General features: G+C 59.8%; 1 protein-coding gene across 1 annotated transcript in view; it reads right to left on the reverse strand.

The window, feature by feature from the left end:
• Positions 1–7697, reverse strand: part of ASTN1 (astrotactin 1) — a 48219-nt gene extending 40522 nt beyond the window's left edge. The window contains exon 1 of the mRNA XM_068416772.1: positions 7415–7697. Within this exon, the coding sequence (XP_068272873.1) occupies positions 7415–7697 (283 nt within the window). The remainder of the gene's footprint in view (positions 1–7414) is intronic.
• Positions 7698–15409: the final 7712 nt, after the last annotated feature.

Below are 15409 nucleotides of genomic sequence, written 5' to 3' on the forward strand. Positions count from 1 at the left end.
TGGGTTTTAAGGGCTGCCCCTGCTCATAGCTGAGGCTCGTGTTGGGCTCCATCACCTGGAGGAAGGCATGAGATCCTGCACTGGGGTGCGCTCAGTGCTTCAGTGGCTCTGAGCAGGTCATCTCACCCACTCTGGGCCCATCCTTCACCTGGAAAAGTGATGTGGAGAGGTCAGGTTTACACTGCATGGCCAAGTGCAAGGGCAGGAACAGGGTCCCACCAGCAGTTTGCACCCAAACCCTATTAGATGAGACTGTCCTGTCCCACCAGCAGCTTGCACCCAAACCCTATTAGATGAGGCTGTCCTGTTCCACCAGGTTCTCCAGGGCAGGTCCAGGGCAGAATGCATTCCTGCCCAAGGGCAGGAACAGGGTCCCACCAGCAGTTTGCAGCCAAACCCTATTAGATGAGACAGTCCTGTCCCACCAGCAGTTTGCACCCAAACCCTATTAGATGAGACATTCCTGTCCCAGCAGGTTCTCCAGGGCAGTTCCAGGGCAGGTTGCATCCCCTCGGCAGGTCCCTCTCTGCTTTACTGGAAGCTCTGCAAGCCCTCAAGCCACAGTGACACCCTTTGGACAACTCCAGTGCGAAAAGCAAGCGTGAAAGCATCAGAAGGGGAAGGAGGTGCAGCAGCAGTGAGGTCTCAGTGATGGGCTAGGTTTGATGGAGAAAAAAGGAGTAGGCAAGCGATGGAGAGGGAAACATCTTCCACCACAGACTGGGCAGCCAGCAGTGTTCAGGATGCTGTGGACAACGTCCCACCAATCACGCCAGGCACTCCAGGAGGTCGTAGGAAGATTTGCAGATGTAAACCCCAAAACATCCATCTCAAATTCACCCCATGGCGACAGGAATCAGGGTTAGGACCCCAGCCAGGCGATCAGCTGCTGGCAGCAGGAGGGAATTAAGCACATCCCACTGGCAGGGCAGGTTTTGCCAAGAGGCAGAAGGGCTGCCGAGATGGGGTGTTTCGGGGTCCCTTCCCCACTGCAGGTCCTGGCGTGGGTGGGCTGGGACCCCCCCCAGCAAACCTCCCTGGCTGCCCTCCAAGCCGCCCGGCGGCCACCCTCTCGGCTGGGCACGCGGGACCATAGATCATAGCGCTGGGTTTCAGTGCATGCGACAGTGTCCAGGATCAAAGCCAAGTTCAATTAATGGCTCACAATCTTATTAGAGAAATTATTTCAGGATCTTGAGTAAAAGTCCGATATATCCACTCCATTCCATTAGTCAGGCTCATTTAGTAATTCAATCAATCTAAGCAAGGCAATTGAGCTCCTCTGGTATAATTTAACTTGGTTATTCTCTAGGTACTTAAAAATTTCTTAATATTTGCTCCATTATTTCACCATTACACCTATTTCCAGGTGCAAGGTTCGCACCAGAGCGATGCTGTGGGTCTGGCGGTGGGACCAGCCCTCTGCCATGCCCCAGCCTTGTGGGATGGGGACACGTGATGGGGAAGGGGAGCTCCAGTGGCGATACTGGAGTGCCCTCCCTTGGAAATGAAGTTGAGCTGGGGACCAGCACCGCAACACCCTGACACCACCTTTCCCACCATGGAGAACTGGGACCAAAGACCTACCCTGCGTGCCACCAGCTCTGGGACCCATCGCCGGCGCCCAGAGCAGGGCTGAGCGATCCCCCAGCCAGAACCCAGTGGGATGCTCTTCTCACTTGACGTGAAATTGAAAAAACAAAAAAAAGGATAACGCAACCCTGCAGCCCCTTGGCTCCTGCCTCTGTTTAGGAGACGGGGATTGAGGGTAGACGGGGTGACACCACCTCCCCCAGTTGGCGGCAGCAGGGAGACTCGTGGGACGAGGATGAGAGCCGACGGGTGTCACATCTCGCCGCCTCCCCGCGCAGCCCAGGAGGAGAGCCGGGGCGGGCAGGCGTGCCGGCAGCCCGTCACCCCGATTAGCAGCAGCCCGCATCCCCGCGGCGGGCCGTCTCGCATCCCCACGGCCCCCTCGTGCCACCCCGGTATTAACCCAGGGAAGTCACGGCCAGAGCATCCACCAGCACAGGCAAGAGCTTAGCAGGGATTTAACAAAAAAAAAAAAAATGGATTAAGATATTTCGGGGAGATATTCAAGAGCAGTTAAATATGCCCAACTCATCGGCGCCTTTGAAAAATCTCACCCCTCTAAAAAATTAGAATTGATTTTGTATTTAAAAAGGGATCTATTTAATGTAAAAGTGAGATAATTTGAAATCATGACAGCTTGCATTAAAGCCCGAGTTTATGGTAATCTATTAAAGTCATTGAAGTTAAGAACCTTCTCCTGAGGCTCCCGTGCGGGCGATGGGGAGCGGGGGAGGTCGGGGGGCTGCGTTGCCCCCGTTTCAGGGCACAGCAGCTGGGCTGGAAACCGAGGAGGCAGAAAAAGCTCCTTCAGCTTCTCAAAAAAAATAACAGGACATGAGAAACCATCCAGTGTTTCAATATCTTGAATTATCCGGTGATAATTCAACTCATTGTCTCCGCTTTCTCATTCCTCAAGTCCATTTTATGCACAAAAACGCATCTCGAGACTTTGCTTTCCAAACACCCAGCGCGTTACTCGGGTGAAGGAGGGAAAGATGCCGCCTTTCGCGCAGCTTTTAATCGCCGCCGAGCCCGAGGGGAAGCCGGGACGCTAATAAATGACCCCGCTCGCCGCTTTCCAACCTGCAAAGGATGGGGCCCAACACAATTAGCGGCCCGCAGGAGTGTGAATCCAGTTAGTGACACATCAAACGCGGCTGGACGCTGCCGGGCCAAGCAGCGAGGAAGAAGGGGGTGTGAAGGTTAGCGGACAGGGAACACTGAGCTGCTAATTAGCATCTCTTAATGGCCCCCGACCAGCGGGACTCGGCCTCCGTTCGGGGAAAAAACACAACGAACGCAACAAACACAAAACAAGGCCGCGGGCAGCGAGGCAGCGCGCGAACGAGGAGGCAGCCGGCGCAATTAAAACACGCTCCGTTAGCGAAGGGAGCTACGAAGCAGCTGAAAGCCCTGCCCAAGGGCCTCCCCGCACCATAAACCAGGGGTAATAACCCCCCAAATGATGCCCAAATGATCCCCCCTCCCGCAGGGCCCCCAGTTGGGGATGGCTGAGCACCAACGCGCTCCACGCACCCACCTCTGGCACCGGGATGGCCGCACAGGGGGATGAGACCCAAAAATGTTGCACGGAGAGAGGCAAGCAATGCCTCATCCTCTTGGGTAAAGATAAATATAAAGCTAAAGCCACAGGGCAGCAGCATAAGACCCCCAGGTTGGGCAGGACAGCCCCAGGGTCTCCATTGTCCCCACTGGCATGGGCAAGCCCCAGCAGAGCTTGGCTTGGAGGGGTCCATCAAAGTCCCTGCCACACCACCCACCAGCAGCAAGGGGATGCCCGCAACTCCATGCTCACAGAGTCATAGAATTGTTTTGGTTGGGAAGGACCTTTAAGATCACCGAGTCCAACCGTTAACCCAGCACTGCCAAACCCACCACTAACCCATGTCCCTCAGCACCACATCTACACGGCTTTTAAATCCCTCCAGGGATGGGGACTCCACCACTGCCCTGGGCAGCCTGTTCCAGTGCTTGACAACCCTTCCAGTGAAGAAAATGTCCCTGATCTCCAATCTAAACCTCCCCTGGTGCAACTTGAGGCCATCTCCTCTCGTCCTGTCACTTGTTACCTGGGAGAAGAGACCGACTCCCACCATGCTACACCCTCCTTTCAGGCAGTTGTAGAGAGCGAGAAGGTCTCCCCTCAGCCTCCTTTTCTCCAGGCTAAACACCCCCAGGTCCCTCAGCCGTTCCTCATCACACTTGTGCTCCAGACACTTCACTCTCTGGACTCGCTCCAGCATCTCAATGTCTTTCTTGGAGTTAGGTGCCCAAAACTGCACCCAGGATTCGAGGTGCAGCCTCACCAGTGCCAAGACCAGGGGGATGATCCCTGCCCTAGTCCTGCTGGCCACACTAGTGCTGATACAAGTCAGGATGCTGGTGGCCTTCTTGGCCACCTGGGCACACTGCTGGCTCATATTCACCAGCTGTCGACCAACACCCCCAAGTCCTTTCCCACCCAGCAGCTTTCCAGCCACTCTTCCCCAGCCTGTAGCGGTGTGGGGGGTTGTTGTGCCCCAGTCGCAGGACCCAACACTTGTTCTTGTTGACCCTCACGCAGTGGCCTCGGTCCATCAATCCAGCCTGTCCAGACCCCTCTGCAGAGCCTTCCTGCCCTCTGGGAGATCAACACTCCCACCCAGCTTGGTGTCATCTGCGAACTGACTGAGGGTGCCCTCGATCCCCTCGTCCAGATCATTGATAAAGACATTAAACAGGACTGGCCCCAACACTGAGCCCTGGCGAACACCACTTGTGACCAGCCACCAGCTGGATTTAACTCCATTCACCACACACCACCATTAAGTTGATTCTGTTACCAGAGCATCTCATCAGTGGTCGGGAGTGACAGCCATTTTTGGGGTGCCCAGTTCAACACACAACCGCAGCACCCTACTTCTAGCAACCAACATACGTGGCATCCAAAGACCCCAGCGCATCTCCAGCTGGGGGAGAAACCTTGACCCCTGTGCCCATCGGTGGGACGCCCAGCTCAGCCACCACGGCAGGGAGGTGCCACCAAGGCAGGGGAAACTGCGCACGCCGCTTTCCACAAACGCTTGACATGCTTGAGAAGCACTTGAATTATTTAGGGGGGTTTTGAGGGGGACAGCCAGGGCTGGAGGGGACTGAGGCACAGACCAACCTTGAAGGAATTGCTCGAGAGCCCACGTGGCAGAGCCAAGGTGCCACTGCCAGGAGCACCCATGCAGTACTGTCTGCCCTTCACAGTGCTCCAGGCCCTTCCTGGCCCGGGGGCAGCACCCTGGGGTCTGGCCCAAGCCCCTGCCAGCCAGCAGAGCAGCTCCCCTCCCCTTGGGGACCCCTTCCCTGTACACAGGCTCTGGATCCAAAAACCACCACGAGGAGAAGGAGCAGTCACCCAACTCCCTCCCCAGCAGAGATACCCCGAAACAGACCTGGCTCAGGGGCACAGACATGGGTGTGGGGATCATCCACCGCTCCGACACCTTGTTGTACACTCAAACTTGACACGGTGGGCACTATTAATGGGGCTGGGGTCTGCCCGGGATGGTGTGATCAGCGCCGCGTGAAGCCAGGTTCCTGGAAGGATGATGCTCAAACACACCCTCCAGCCCGCGCACGAGGGCTCATGGAAGCACAAACAGCCACCAACACCGGTTCCACGCATCAGCCACATCCCCAGCGAGCGCACCGTGATGCTCTCTGCCCTACGGGTTTCTCAGGCTCTCCGGCATCTCCAGAGGATGCAGCCTCTGAGTTTACCAAGTCTGGGTCTTGCAAGACTCTACGCACTTCAGGGCTTCTGCCGTGCAAAACCAGTGCCCAGGCGCCAGTCATAATAATAACAATAATAATAACGATAATAATAACAATAACACCACCACCCACACATGGCAAAGCAGCACAAGAACAACAACAATACCCACACATGGCAAAGTGGCCACGCCAGCTTCCACGCAAGCCCTTCTCTCACAGCAGGGAGGGACATGTAACACGGCATTGCCCAGGGGTCACCAACCCCAAAATCTGGCAAACAGGAGGCCCGTGAGGTGCCCCCTCCCCAGCCCAGTCCCAGCACCCCAGGGTTGGAGGGGGTAAGCAGACGGAGATAAAAGCAAACCCCTGCCTGGCACCATCAGTGCAAGCCCTGGGTGCAGTGGGGCTGTCGGCGTGGGGGGGTCCTTCCCTGCACTGCCCAGCCTGTCACATCTCACGGATTTGAAAAATCCCTGTGGAAATCCCCGCAGCACCGGCCGTGGACCCCCGCCCGCGCAGCACCGCACATCCCCACCCCGATGCTCCCCGTCGGCAGCATCCCAGGCCCTGGGGCCCATCGGGGTCCGGCTCCCTTGGAGCGGGTCCGAGGGGGGCAGGGGACAAGCGCTCGGGTCACCTTTGGGGTGTGAAGGTGGCGCGGGGCGGGCGGCCATGCCTGTGCGTCCCCCTGCATCCGCCGCGCTGCCGCCCCGTTGCCACAGCAACGCTCTCCAGCCTCCGCCGCAGCATCCCGCAGCACAGGGCTTGGACCGGGGGACCCGGGGGCAGCACAGCCCACTGCCCCCTCCCCGCATGGTCCCAGGCCTCAAGCAAATCGTCCCCTGGGTGTCCCCGCACACGCCACCCCCATGGTATCAACAACCCTTTCTCACGGGAGAAGGGGGGTGCCTGTGCAGCAGCGAGCGCTGCCCCGAGCCAGCGCAGCACCCGGGACCGGGGGCTTTTTTTGCGCGCAGAAGGGTCTGGGGGTCAGGGGGGTGATGAAACACCGGGGAGAAAACCCAGGCTGGGGCCACCGTTATGCTCTGCCCACACACAAGGGTGGCACAGAGGGGCAATGCCACGCAAAGCAACACACCAGTGCCTCATTTTTGGGACAACATCCAGACAAGGGTGGCATTTTAAAAACTTCACAGGGCACCCAAGGTGCTGCAGGAGCGGCGATGGATGGACCGGGCTTGCAGGAGGTGGGCACAGCCCTGGCGGGGCTGCTGGAAAAGCGACGGCGGCGTTTGCCCAGGACAGGGGGTTAGGCGTGGGCGGTGGTGGGAAACTGGTGTTCTGCACAAATATCCCTAAAAATTAAAAATCTCCGTGACTTGTTCCAGGTGGTCCAGAGGGAAGCGGGTCCCTGCGCACAAGCAGCAGAGGCCTTGCTCTGATCCCAGCACGAACAAAGGAGCAAACCGTTGGCTTTTTTTTGGTGGATGAAAACTGAAGCAGCCCATGAGATGTGGGCAGTGGGTGAAGCGCAGAGGCCTGGCTGGAGCGGGTGGGAACCTCCCGGACCACGGGAGCAGGCCAAAGCCTAAAGCCTGGGGGCAGGAGCACTGGGGGCAGCGCACGCAGGCGGGATGGGAAATGCTGGGCGCTGGAGTGTGTTTCCACCAGGCTGCAGGAAAGGTGACTCTGTTCAGGGGCAGACAAAGCAGAAACCCTCACCTCCGGCCAGCCACGATGCAAGCGGGCTGCGGGCCTCCTGCCAGCGCAAGCCACCGGGGACCGTGGGATGGAGCTGGAGACAAGCCCTGCAGGTGACAACCCAGGGGATGATGCACTGAGCACCCCAGGCCTGCAGAGATGCTGCAGTGGGGTGAACCAGTACCGGGGCCGAGGTGCTGCAGCGGCTGAACCGGTACCGGGGCCGAGGTGCTGCAGCAGCTGAACCGGCCCGGGGGCCGAGGCGCTGCAGGGCACCCGCCCGCCGGTGCCGCAGGGAGGAGCCCCGCGGCCGGGGCCGCTCGGGGCCCGCCGCCGCTCGGGGAGGGGACCCGCCGCGTCCCGGCGCTGCCCGCAGGCCCGCCCGGAGGCTCACCCAGCACGAAGTAAGGCAGCTCCGTGTTCTCCAGGTCATCCACCACCACCATCTCGCCGGGGAAATCGTTGCGGACGGAGAAGAGCAGCTTGGGCTCGGCGGCGGACGGGCCGTGCATGATGCTGAGGTCGTTCTCCCGCAGGAACGGCAGCGCCGACACCGTGATGCTCTTCAGCTTACACTCCAGCTCCTTGGCCGCCGCCTCCGCCGCCGCCTCGGCGGGGCCGCTGCCCGCTGCCAGGCAGCAGCCGGCGAGCAGGGCGAGCAGCCCGGCCAAAGCCATCTTGGAGCCCCGCGATCCCCGCGCCGGCCGGGCGGGCGGCGGCGGCGGCGGCGAGGGGCGGGGACGCGGAGGCCGGCGCCTCCCCGTGCGGCTCGGTTCGGATCGGCTCCGCTTCGGGGAGGCTCGGTTCGGATCGGCGCCGCTCGGTTCAGTTCGGCTCGGCTCGGTTTCCGCGGCCCTACGCCACCCGACTCCCCCGCTTCCCCCATTTTCTCCCGCATCCCTGGGAACCCGGGCGGGCTGCGGAGCGGAGCGGTGGCGGGAGGGGGGCTGGTGCTGCCTGGCCCGGCCCGGCTGCCTTTGCCTCCTTCTGCACCGAGAATAATTTACAGGTACCCCCCGCCCGAGGAGAAACCATGGACCTCCGAAGTCCCAGACCTCCAAAAATCCCAGACCTCTAAAATCTCAGGAGAAGCCATGGACCTCCAAAAATCCCAGACCTCCAAAAATCCCAGACCTCTAAAATCTCAGGAGAAGCCATGGACCTCTGAAGTTCAAGACCTCAAAAATCCCAGACTTCCAAAGCCTCAGGAGAAGTCACAGACCTCCAAAAATCCCAGACCTCCAAAAATCCCAGAAGTCATGGATCTCCAATAGTCCTTCAGGCCTCCAAAATCCCAGCAGAAGTCATGGGCCTCCAAAATCCCAGACCTCCAAAAATCCCAGCAGAAGTCGTGGCTCTCCAAAGCCCGAGGAGAAGTCCCAGATCTCCAAAAATCCTAGACCTCCAAAATCTCAGGAGAAGTCATGGAACTCTGAAGTCCCACACCTCCAAAGGCCCACACCTCCAAAGGCCCAGGAGAAGTCACAGACCTCCAAAAATCCCAGACCTCTGAAGCCCCAGGAGAAGTCCCAGACCTCCGAAGTCCCCAAGCCTGTGTGTTTTGGAAGAAAGAAAGAGAAAAGAAAAAAAAAATATATTGGGAGCATAAGGGCCAACCCCAAACCCGCTGTTCTTTTTGCACCGAATGCTTTTTGTTTTCACTCTAAGCGAGCTCAAAGCAGCACCGACAGCTTGCCCAGCCGCCATACCTTCCTGTAGACACCCATGGTTCTGCAGCCAAAGTGCTTGGATGGTAAATGTTCTCCTCTCCCCTTGCAGGATGCCCAGGCCCCACGCCGGTACCTGACAGCAGTAGGACCACATGGAGCCATCACCACCCTGGAACTGGAGCTCCCATCCCACCTAGTGCCTCCAAAGAAAACCACACACAGCAGATACGCGTTACTTTAAAAAAAAATTGCAATTTTTTTTTTTTTTGCAGAGATTTCCCCCTCACCTTGCAGCAGCTGCAGGGATTTCCCCAAATTTCTCCTCCACTGGTGCCAGCTGTGAAGCTTAACATGCCCCAGCGTGGGCATTGCAAGGGGACAACGCTGTGCCCCAAACACACCAAGCGAAACAGCCGCAGCGGGTGCTTTTCCCCAGCCCTGTTTCTGGTTTATAATAACCCTCCCAGTGACCCACTACGTCTGGGGGAGGAAAAGCCACGCTCACCAGAAATCCCCCATTTTCAACACCAGCCTCGTTAACAATTGGAGCCGATCACGAAACACAGACGGGTGAGTGTGTTTTCAGAAGCCAGGTAGCTGGGAAGGTGTTTCAGCAGCCCCACGCCAGCACCGCTCGGCTGCAGCTGAAGGCAGAAACAATAAAAAAAAAAAATCAGGAAAAAACAGGAAAAATGAGCAGCAGCGTTTTGTAGGATGGGGCATGGCCCTCCCTTTGGGGGCGCCCAGGGAAATCCCTTTGGAAGGCCTCCACCAGGCCCTTTCGCTGCTTTTCTTTCACCAGGAGACAAAAACTCGTTAAAAGGAGGAGTTTTCCTGGGGAAAAAAAAAGAAAAAAAAGCGCATTATTGAGAGGGGGGTCACCAAGAAGGTCCTTTCAGCCCCCGTTTGGAGCCTGGGCTGCATCCCTAGGAGTGATTCATGTTGACACCGCGTGAAGAGGAGCTTGGTGGGAGGCGTGAATAAATATGTACAGATAAATAAAACATTTAACAAGAAAACGGTAAATCCGGCCTCACCGACGGCGTCCCCCGGTAACGCCCCGAGCACCACGTCCCCAGCCCCGTTAATCACTTACCGGGGTGATTTGGCTCAGCCGGGGCTCAGTGAAAGCCCGGACCGAAGCCACCAGTGCCCCCCCCGGCACTGCCACCCCGGGGGACCCCCGGCCCTTCTGGGGGCCCGGGAAGGAGGTGGGGGGGGGTCTCGGGAGCCCCCCGGGGCTTCGCGGGCCTGTGACCGGGCTGAGCCCCCGCCGCCCCGCCCCGCGCCCGCTCTTCACCAATGGAAAGGGGCGGGGAGGCCGGCGGCGCCTTTTTATTGGCTGCCGCCCTTGCATATATTATGGGGCGGCGGCGGCGCCCGCGGAGCGCGGCGGGACCCGGCGGCGGCACCGGGAGCCCGATCGCGGCGGGCGCGGGATGGTGGCGGGGCCGCCGGGGGCTGCCTGCCCGCCCGGCGATGGGGCGGTGCGGGGCGGCCGGGAGGCGGCGGAGGTGGCGGCGGGGCCGCGGCCGCTGAGGCGGGACGGGACGGAGCGGCAGCCGGTGCCCCGCCGGCGCTGAGCGGGAGCGCGGGGTAAGTGTGCGGGGTCGGGAAGGGGCGGTGCGGGGGGACCCGCGGAGATCCCGGGTACCGCCGTGCGCCACGCTGGGGACGGGGCTCGGCCGCCGCGGACTCGCTCGGTGACCTTGGTCAAGTTGCCTCCCTGCCCCAGGCTCGCTTCGCAGCCTCCCCGGTGAGGACGGGTGTAGAGGAAGGCAACGAGCCCTTTCCCGGGGGGAGCCACCCCGGTGCGGGGCTCAGCAGGTCCGGGGGGGTGCGACCGGCCCGGTGGCACCGGGGGCTGGCAGGCGGCCGTGGTACGCCAGATGCCAGGAGGCAGGGTGCCCTGCGCAGGGTGCCCTGCTCCGAGGGAGGTGCCGGTGGGAGATGCCCCCCGAGATGCTCAAACACCTCCTTCGCTGTGGGGCATCTGTAAATCAACAGGCGAGGGCTCCTCTGCCCCGGGCCCCGGTGCCACCGGCTCTCCCGCGGGGACCTGGCAGAAGATGTTTGCTCCCCTCGATCGCTGCATGGGGTTACCTGCACGGTGCCGGTAACAGCGGCCTCGGGCAGCCCTGAGATGGGGGGTCCCCGGCTGCGAGGCTCAATTCCCTTCCCTAAACACTAAATTTTTTCAGTAGGAACCAAAACTCTGCGTCTTCTGAAGCACCGCGCTGGAGAGCATCAGCTCTCGGCACAGCCGTGGCCACCCTGTCCTGCCCCTTCTTGGGGGGACCCTCACACCGCTGCCCTGGAGCAGGGCTGGCGGGTACCGGGGCTGCCCCCCGCTGTGGCCCCGGGGCCGGGCCGGAGGACCCCGGGTGCTGCGGGGCCGGGGGGGACCTGCCGGCAGGTGTCAGTGTGCCCCCTCTCTGGCAGCAGCCAGGAGGGTCCCTGCCAGCCCCGGAGATGTCGCAAGGAGCCCCCTGCACTTTTTCCAAGGCGAGCTGGTTTTGCTGGGGGTTCACACACAGGTTTGAGACCTGGGGAGCAGCCAGGGTGCTGGGGAAGGGGGGTGGCCCCACCGTGACACCCCAGATCTCCTCCCTCTCTCTGCCCAGGACCAAGCCACCCACACCACCTCATTTACCCTGTGCCACTAACGCTGAGCTACGGCCGTGCATCACTGCCCACCCGTGACACTTGTCACCTGCATGAAGGCAAGGGAGGGATGGGAGGGAGCGATCCTCACCTTGCACTGCCTCCAGCTCCTGCATGAGGCTGGTACTCCGCTCGCTCTGACAGCGAGGTCTGTCGAGGAGGCGAAGGATGCTCTTCCTCGGCCCTCGTGTGCAGGGATGCTCTTCCTCGGCCCTCGTGTGCAGGGATGCTCTTCCTCGGCCCTCGTGTGCAGGGATGCTTCAGGCTGTGAGCTCAGCACAAGCGTGGGGGAAGCCGGCGCCGCTGCTGCTGCCATCGCCGTGCTGGGGCTGGGGCGGGGGGAGCTGTATTTGGCACGTTGCTCTTTTAAGAGGCTTTTCTGCCTGTGGGTGTGAAAGTCTCGGGCGAGCAAAGCCAGCGGGCAGAACACATGGCACTGGTGCGACACGGCGCGCACAGCTGCTCTCTCCCCTGATGGCAGCTCAGGCTTCATCTCATTTGATGTCTTATGCAAATCCTTAGCTCCCCGAGTCCTGGGATTTTCTGCTATTTTCCTTTGCTCTCCTCTTCAAGTGCCTTGCTCTTAAGGATGTGAAGAAAAGCTAATAAAAGGCACGGAAGTCATTGAGTCTTGCAGGGTTTTAAACCAGTCTCATGAGCTGGAGAGGGGTGGGGGGGAGGCAGTGACTTGAAGTCCCTTAGAAATAGCGACTGAGGGGGCTACAGAGGGTGGTTTGCAGGAGCCTAGGGAGAATTGGCGCACAGCCACCACCGTGATCGTTAACATCGCTGCTCGGGCAGGGATGGCAGGCTCCGAGGTGGCTGTCCCCGTGCTGGCTGCCCGGAGCCGTGTCTCCGCAGGCCAGGTGCCAGGTGGCTGACAGCACCCCGCCGTGCCCACTTTGCCAGCCATTACGGCGCTGCTGTCGCTCCTGCGGTGCCTGGCTCGCTCTCTTAATTACCCCAGCAGATCAATGAGGCCTTGGCCCTTCCTCGGGAGCGATGCGCCGCGCCGAGAGCTGCTCGTGTCAAACCACGACAGAGCAGGGACGGGGGCAGAGGAGGCAGCAGCACAGTCAGGACTGGGTACAAGGGAGCTGGGTCCCACAAAGCCCCAGGTGATGTTGGTGGCTCTGGAGCATCCAGCAGGATTGAGCCCTTTGGGATTGTCCGTCCTGGGGGGTGCAAGAGGCAGAGCAAGAGCTGCGCCTGCGTGCGTTCACACAGGCACGGCTCGGCTGAGTCAATCCACTTCAGAAACTAAACTGCACTTAACCTCTGCCCAGACTCTTTTAAGTGGCCTTAATTTGATAAAGCTTCCCCACGTCTAACGAGAAGGTGACTCAGTCGCTAAGCTTGACGTCCGTTCCCACTAAAAGGCATCCGCAGGGAGCTCGAGACCCATCCCCATCACTCCCTGCCCCCGCCGTGCCCCAGGGACCAGCCCCCGTGGCTGGGCACATCCCGCAGCTCTGCCACCGACACGTATCGCTCTGCCCAGCACAGACATTGGGTGCTGCTTTTTCTCCAGGCTTCGGCTCAGGATTTACAGGGGTTAGTGCCCGAGCCCATCCAGAGTCCCATGCTACCCCATGGCACCCAGAAAACACCACCGCAGCCTCTCCCCAGCACACGCTTCGCAGTTTCTCTATCTCCAGATCCGCTCCTGCGGCACGAAAGGGCAGAAATCAATGTTAATGTCCCTGACAATTAGCTAACATCTTAATTATCGCACTCAGCCTGATTAGTGGCGGAGCGCGTGGCTCTGGAGATGCCGTCGGCATGGAAGCAAGCGGGACCTCGGCATATCTCCGCAGGGTGCTGCCGGTCACCGTCAGCTCCAAGGGCAGTAGGGAAAGGCTTTTGCAGCTCACCCGAGCACCCCCATCCACACCTCGCACCATCCTGCCTCGGTCCCTTGAGCTGTTTTGGATGAGGACACCCACCACAGAATTGCAACAAGCTATTTTTAAGATGCAGCTCATGACCAGTGACAGTCTGGGCCGTGGAGGGACACTGGGGTTGCAACAAGATCAGGAAGACTTGGCCAGGAAGGAGGTTGTGGTCCTGGGAGTGTTTGCCAAGAATATTTGCATTGGCACTTTTTCTTCCAGGTTTTTATAGAAGGGGGAAAGGAGAAAAAAAATGAACAAGCTGGAAGTTTTCCAACTTTTGTGATGCAAAATCCTAAATCAAAAAAAAAAAAAAAGAGTAGTCAGATGCTTCTCATCAAATCTTCATTCTTTTGGATCAAAGAAAAGTGATTAGAAAGTTATTTCCAGCTCTAGCAGTAAGGTCAAGGCGGGTGTTACTCGTTTCCAAAGAGCTTTGCTTTCCCCAGCGCCCCAGGAGGACATGGGTGTGAGCAGGCGGGGGTGCCCCCCACTAAGCATCACCCCCAACCCTGCAGCCCCTCAGCAAAACCAGACCCCCCCCGCCATGCACCTGGGTGGGGTAAGGACTACACAGAGCTACAGCAATTTCTGCACGTGCTTATTTTCTATAACCCGATTGATACGAGCAAATAAATTAACGGCGGTGCAGGAAAGCTGCTCCCCAGGGACCAGCTGGCTGCGTACGTCGGCGCAGCCCCGGTGCAGGCTCTGCTGGTCCTGCCCGACGTGGGGCTTCACGTCCCTGTTGACGAGGATGCTCGTGTGCGTCAGCGCCCGTCCCCAAGCAAGAGCCCGGCTCAGAGGTGCCAGCGCTCCCGGGGTGGATAAGGGGTAAATAAGAGCTCATTTAGCAAGGCTGGAAAGTTTTGTGCTTTAAGGGACTCTGCACACCTGGAGGGGACCTTCGGGTATTTGCACCAGCCAAGCGCTGGAAAAAAATACCTGATTCTGACTATTTTTGCTGCTCTGCAGTAAAATGTGAGATGGCCACAAGGAAACATCCCATGCCCAGCCTTGAATCTCAGAACAAGCTCCCCGGGGAAGGCAGCGGAGCAGGCTGAAATGGTTTCCAGCTGGGCTGGGGACAGCAGCCCAAGGGAAGAGGTGGCCCAAGGTGGCTCCATCTCTAATATCTGTCCCCACGGTGGTCACCCAGAAGGGGTTTGCTGCCTTGAGATGCTGTGCTGGGAGGGGAGGTGGGAAGGGAGGTTTGGAGGGGAAGGGCAGCATCCCCTTGGCTGTACAGACCCGGGCAGAGGGAGAGTGGAGAGGGGACCAGCCCCACCTTGGCTGGGGTGGTCAGGAGCCACCTAAAAGGCACAGACAACGACAGAGCAGAGGGGACTGGCAGTGCCGAGCCCGCTCATGGTGCAACAGGCAGGCTGCCCAGCGTGCCGGCTGCTCGAGAGAGGGGTTTTGCTGGCACAGCCATATTTGATGCTACAAGCAGAGCGTTTCCACGAGCAGGGTTTAGAAAAATGCTGCTCAAAGAAGCACCCTCGCCTCGGCAGCGCTGCTTTCCTCCCTCTCACAGAAGATTTAGCCCATGGCCAGCATCTCGACCACCCGTGGGGTTTGCTGCCAGGCCCTAGCTCCCACCATGCCCCCCCGGGTACTCCCCAGGTCACCCCGCAAGGCGCAGCAGCGGGACCCATGGCTGCAGGGCAGGGGGGGGCCAGGAGGGTCTAATCCTGACCCTCTCACGCTCCTTCGGTCCCCAGGCCGCCTCAATTTTAACTGCATCTGCAGATATTCCTGGGGAGGGGAGCAAGGTGCTTGCCTGCTTCGGGCAGCTGTGGCATCCCGGCTGCCGGCGTCCCCCCGGCCCAGCTTGGGCAGTGGGCAGGGAGGATTTCAGAGCGGCCACCATCAGGTCCTGCCGTGTTTTGGGGCCGGGGGGATGCCCCCTCCAACCCTTGAGGTGTGGAGCGAGGAAACCAGCCTGGCATTGCCAGTCCCAAACCCCCTGCCCACCCCTGTGCCAGCCAGGATTCGGCCACGTCATGGCCATGGGGCCCTCCACGTGCCAGGAGCAGGAGGCAACGACCAGGGTGTTATGCAGCTGCCTGCAAGGGTGGGAGAAACCAGGGTGAAAGATAGTGTGTGTGTGGGGAGGGCGGGGGGGACAGAAAAAACCCTGCCTGCTGCCCCGGCACCCAC

Source organism: Nyctibius grandis, chromosome 21, assembly GCF_013368605.1.
Source record: "Nyctibius grandis isolate bNycGra1 chromosome 21, bNycGra1.pri, whole genome shotgun sequence".
Lineage (NCBI taxonomy): Eukaryota > Metazoa > Chordata > Aves > Nyctibiiformes > Nyctibiidae > Nyctibius > Nyctibius grandis.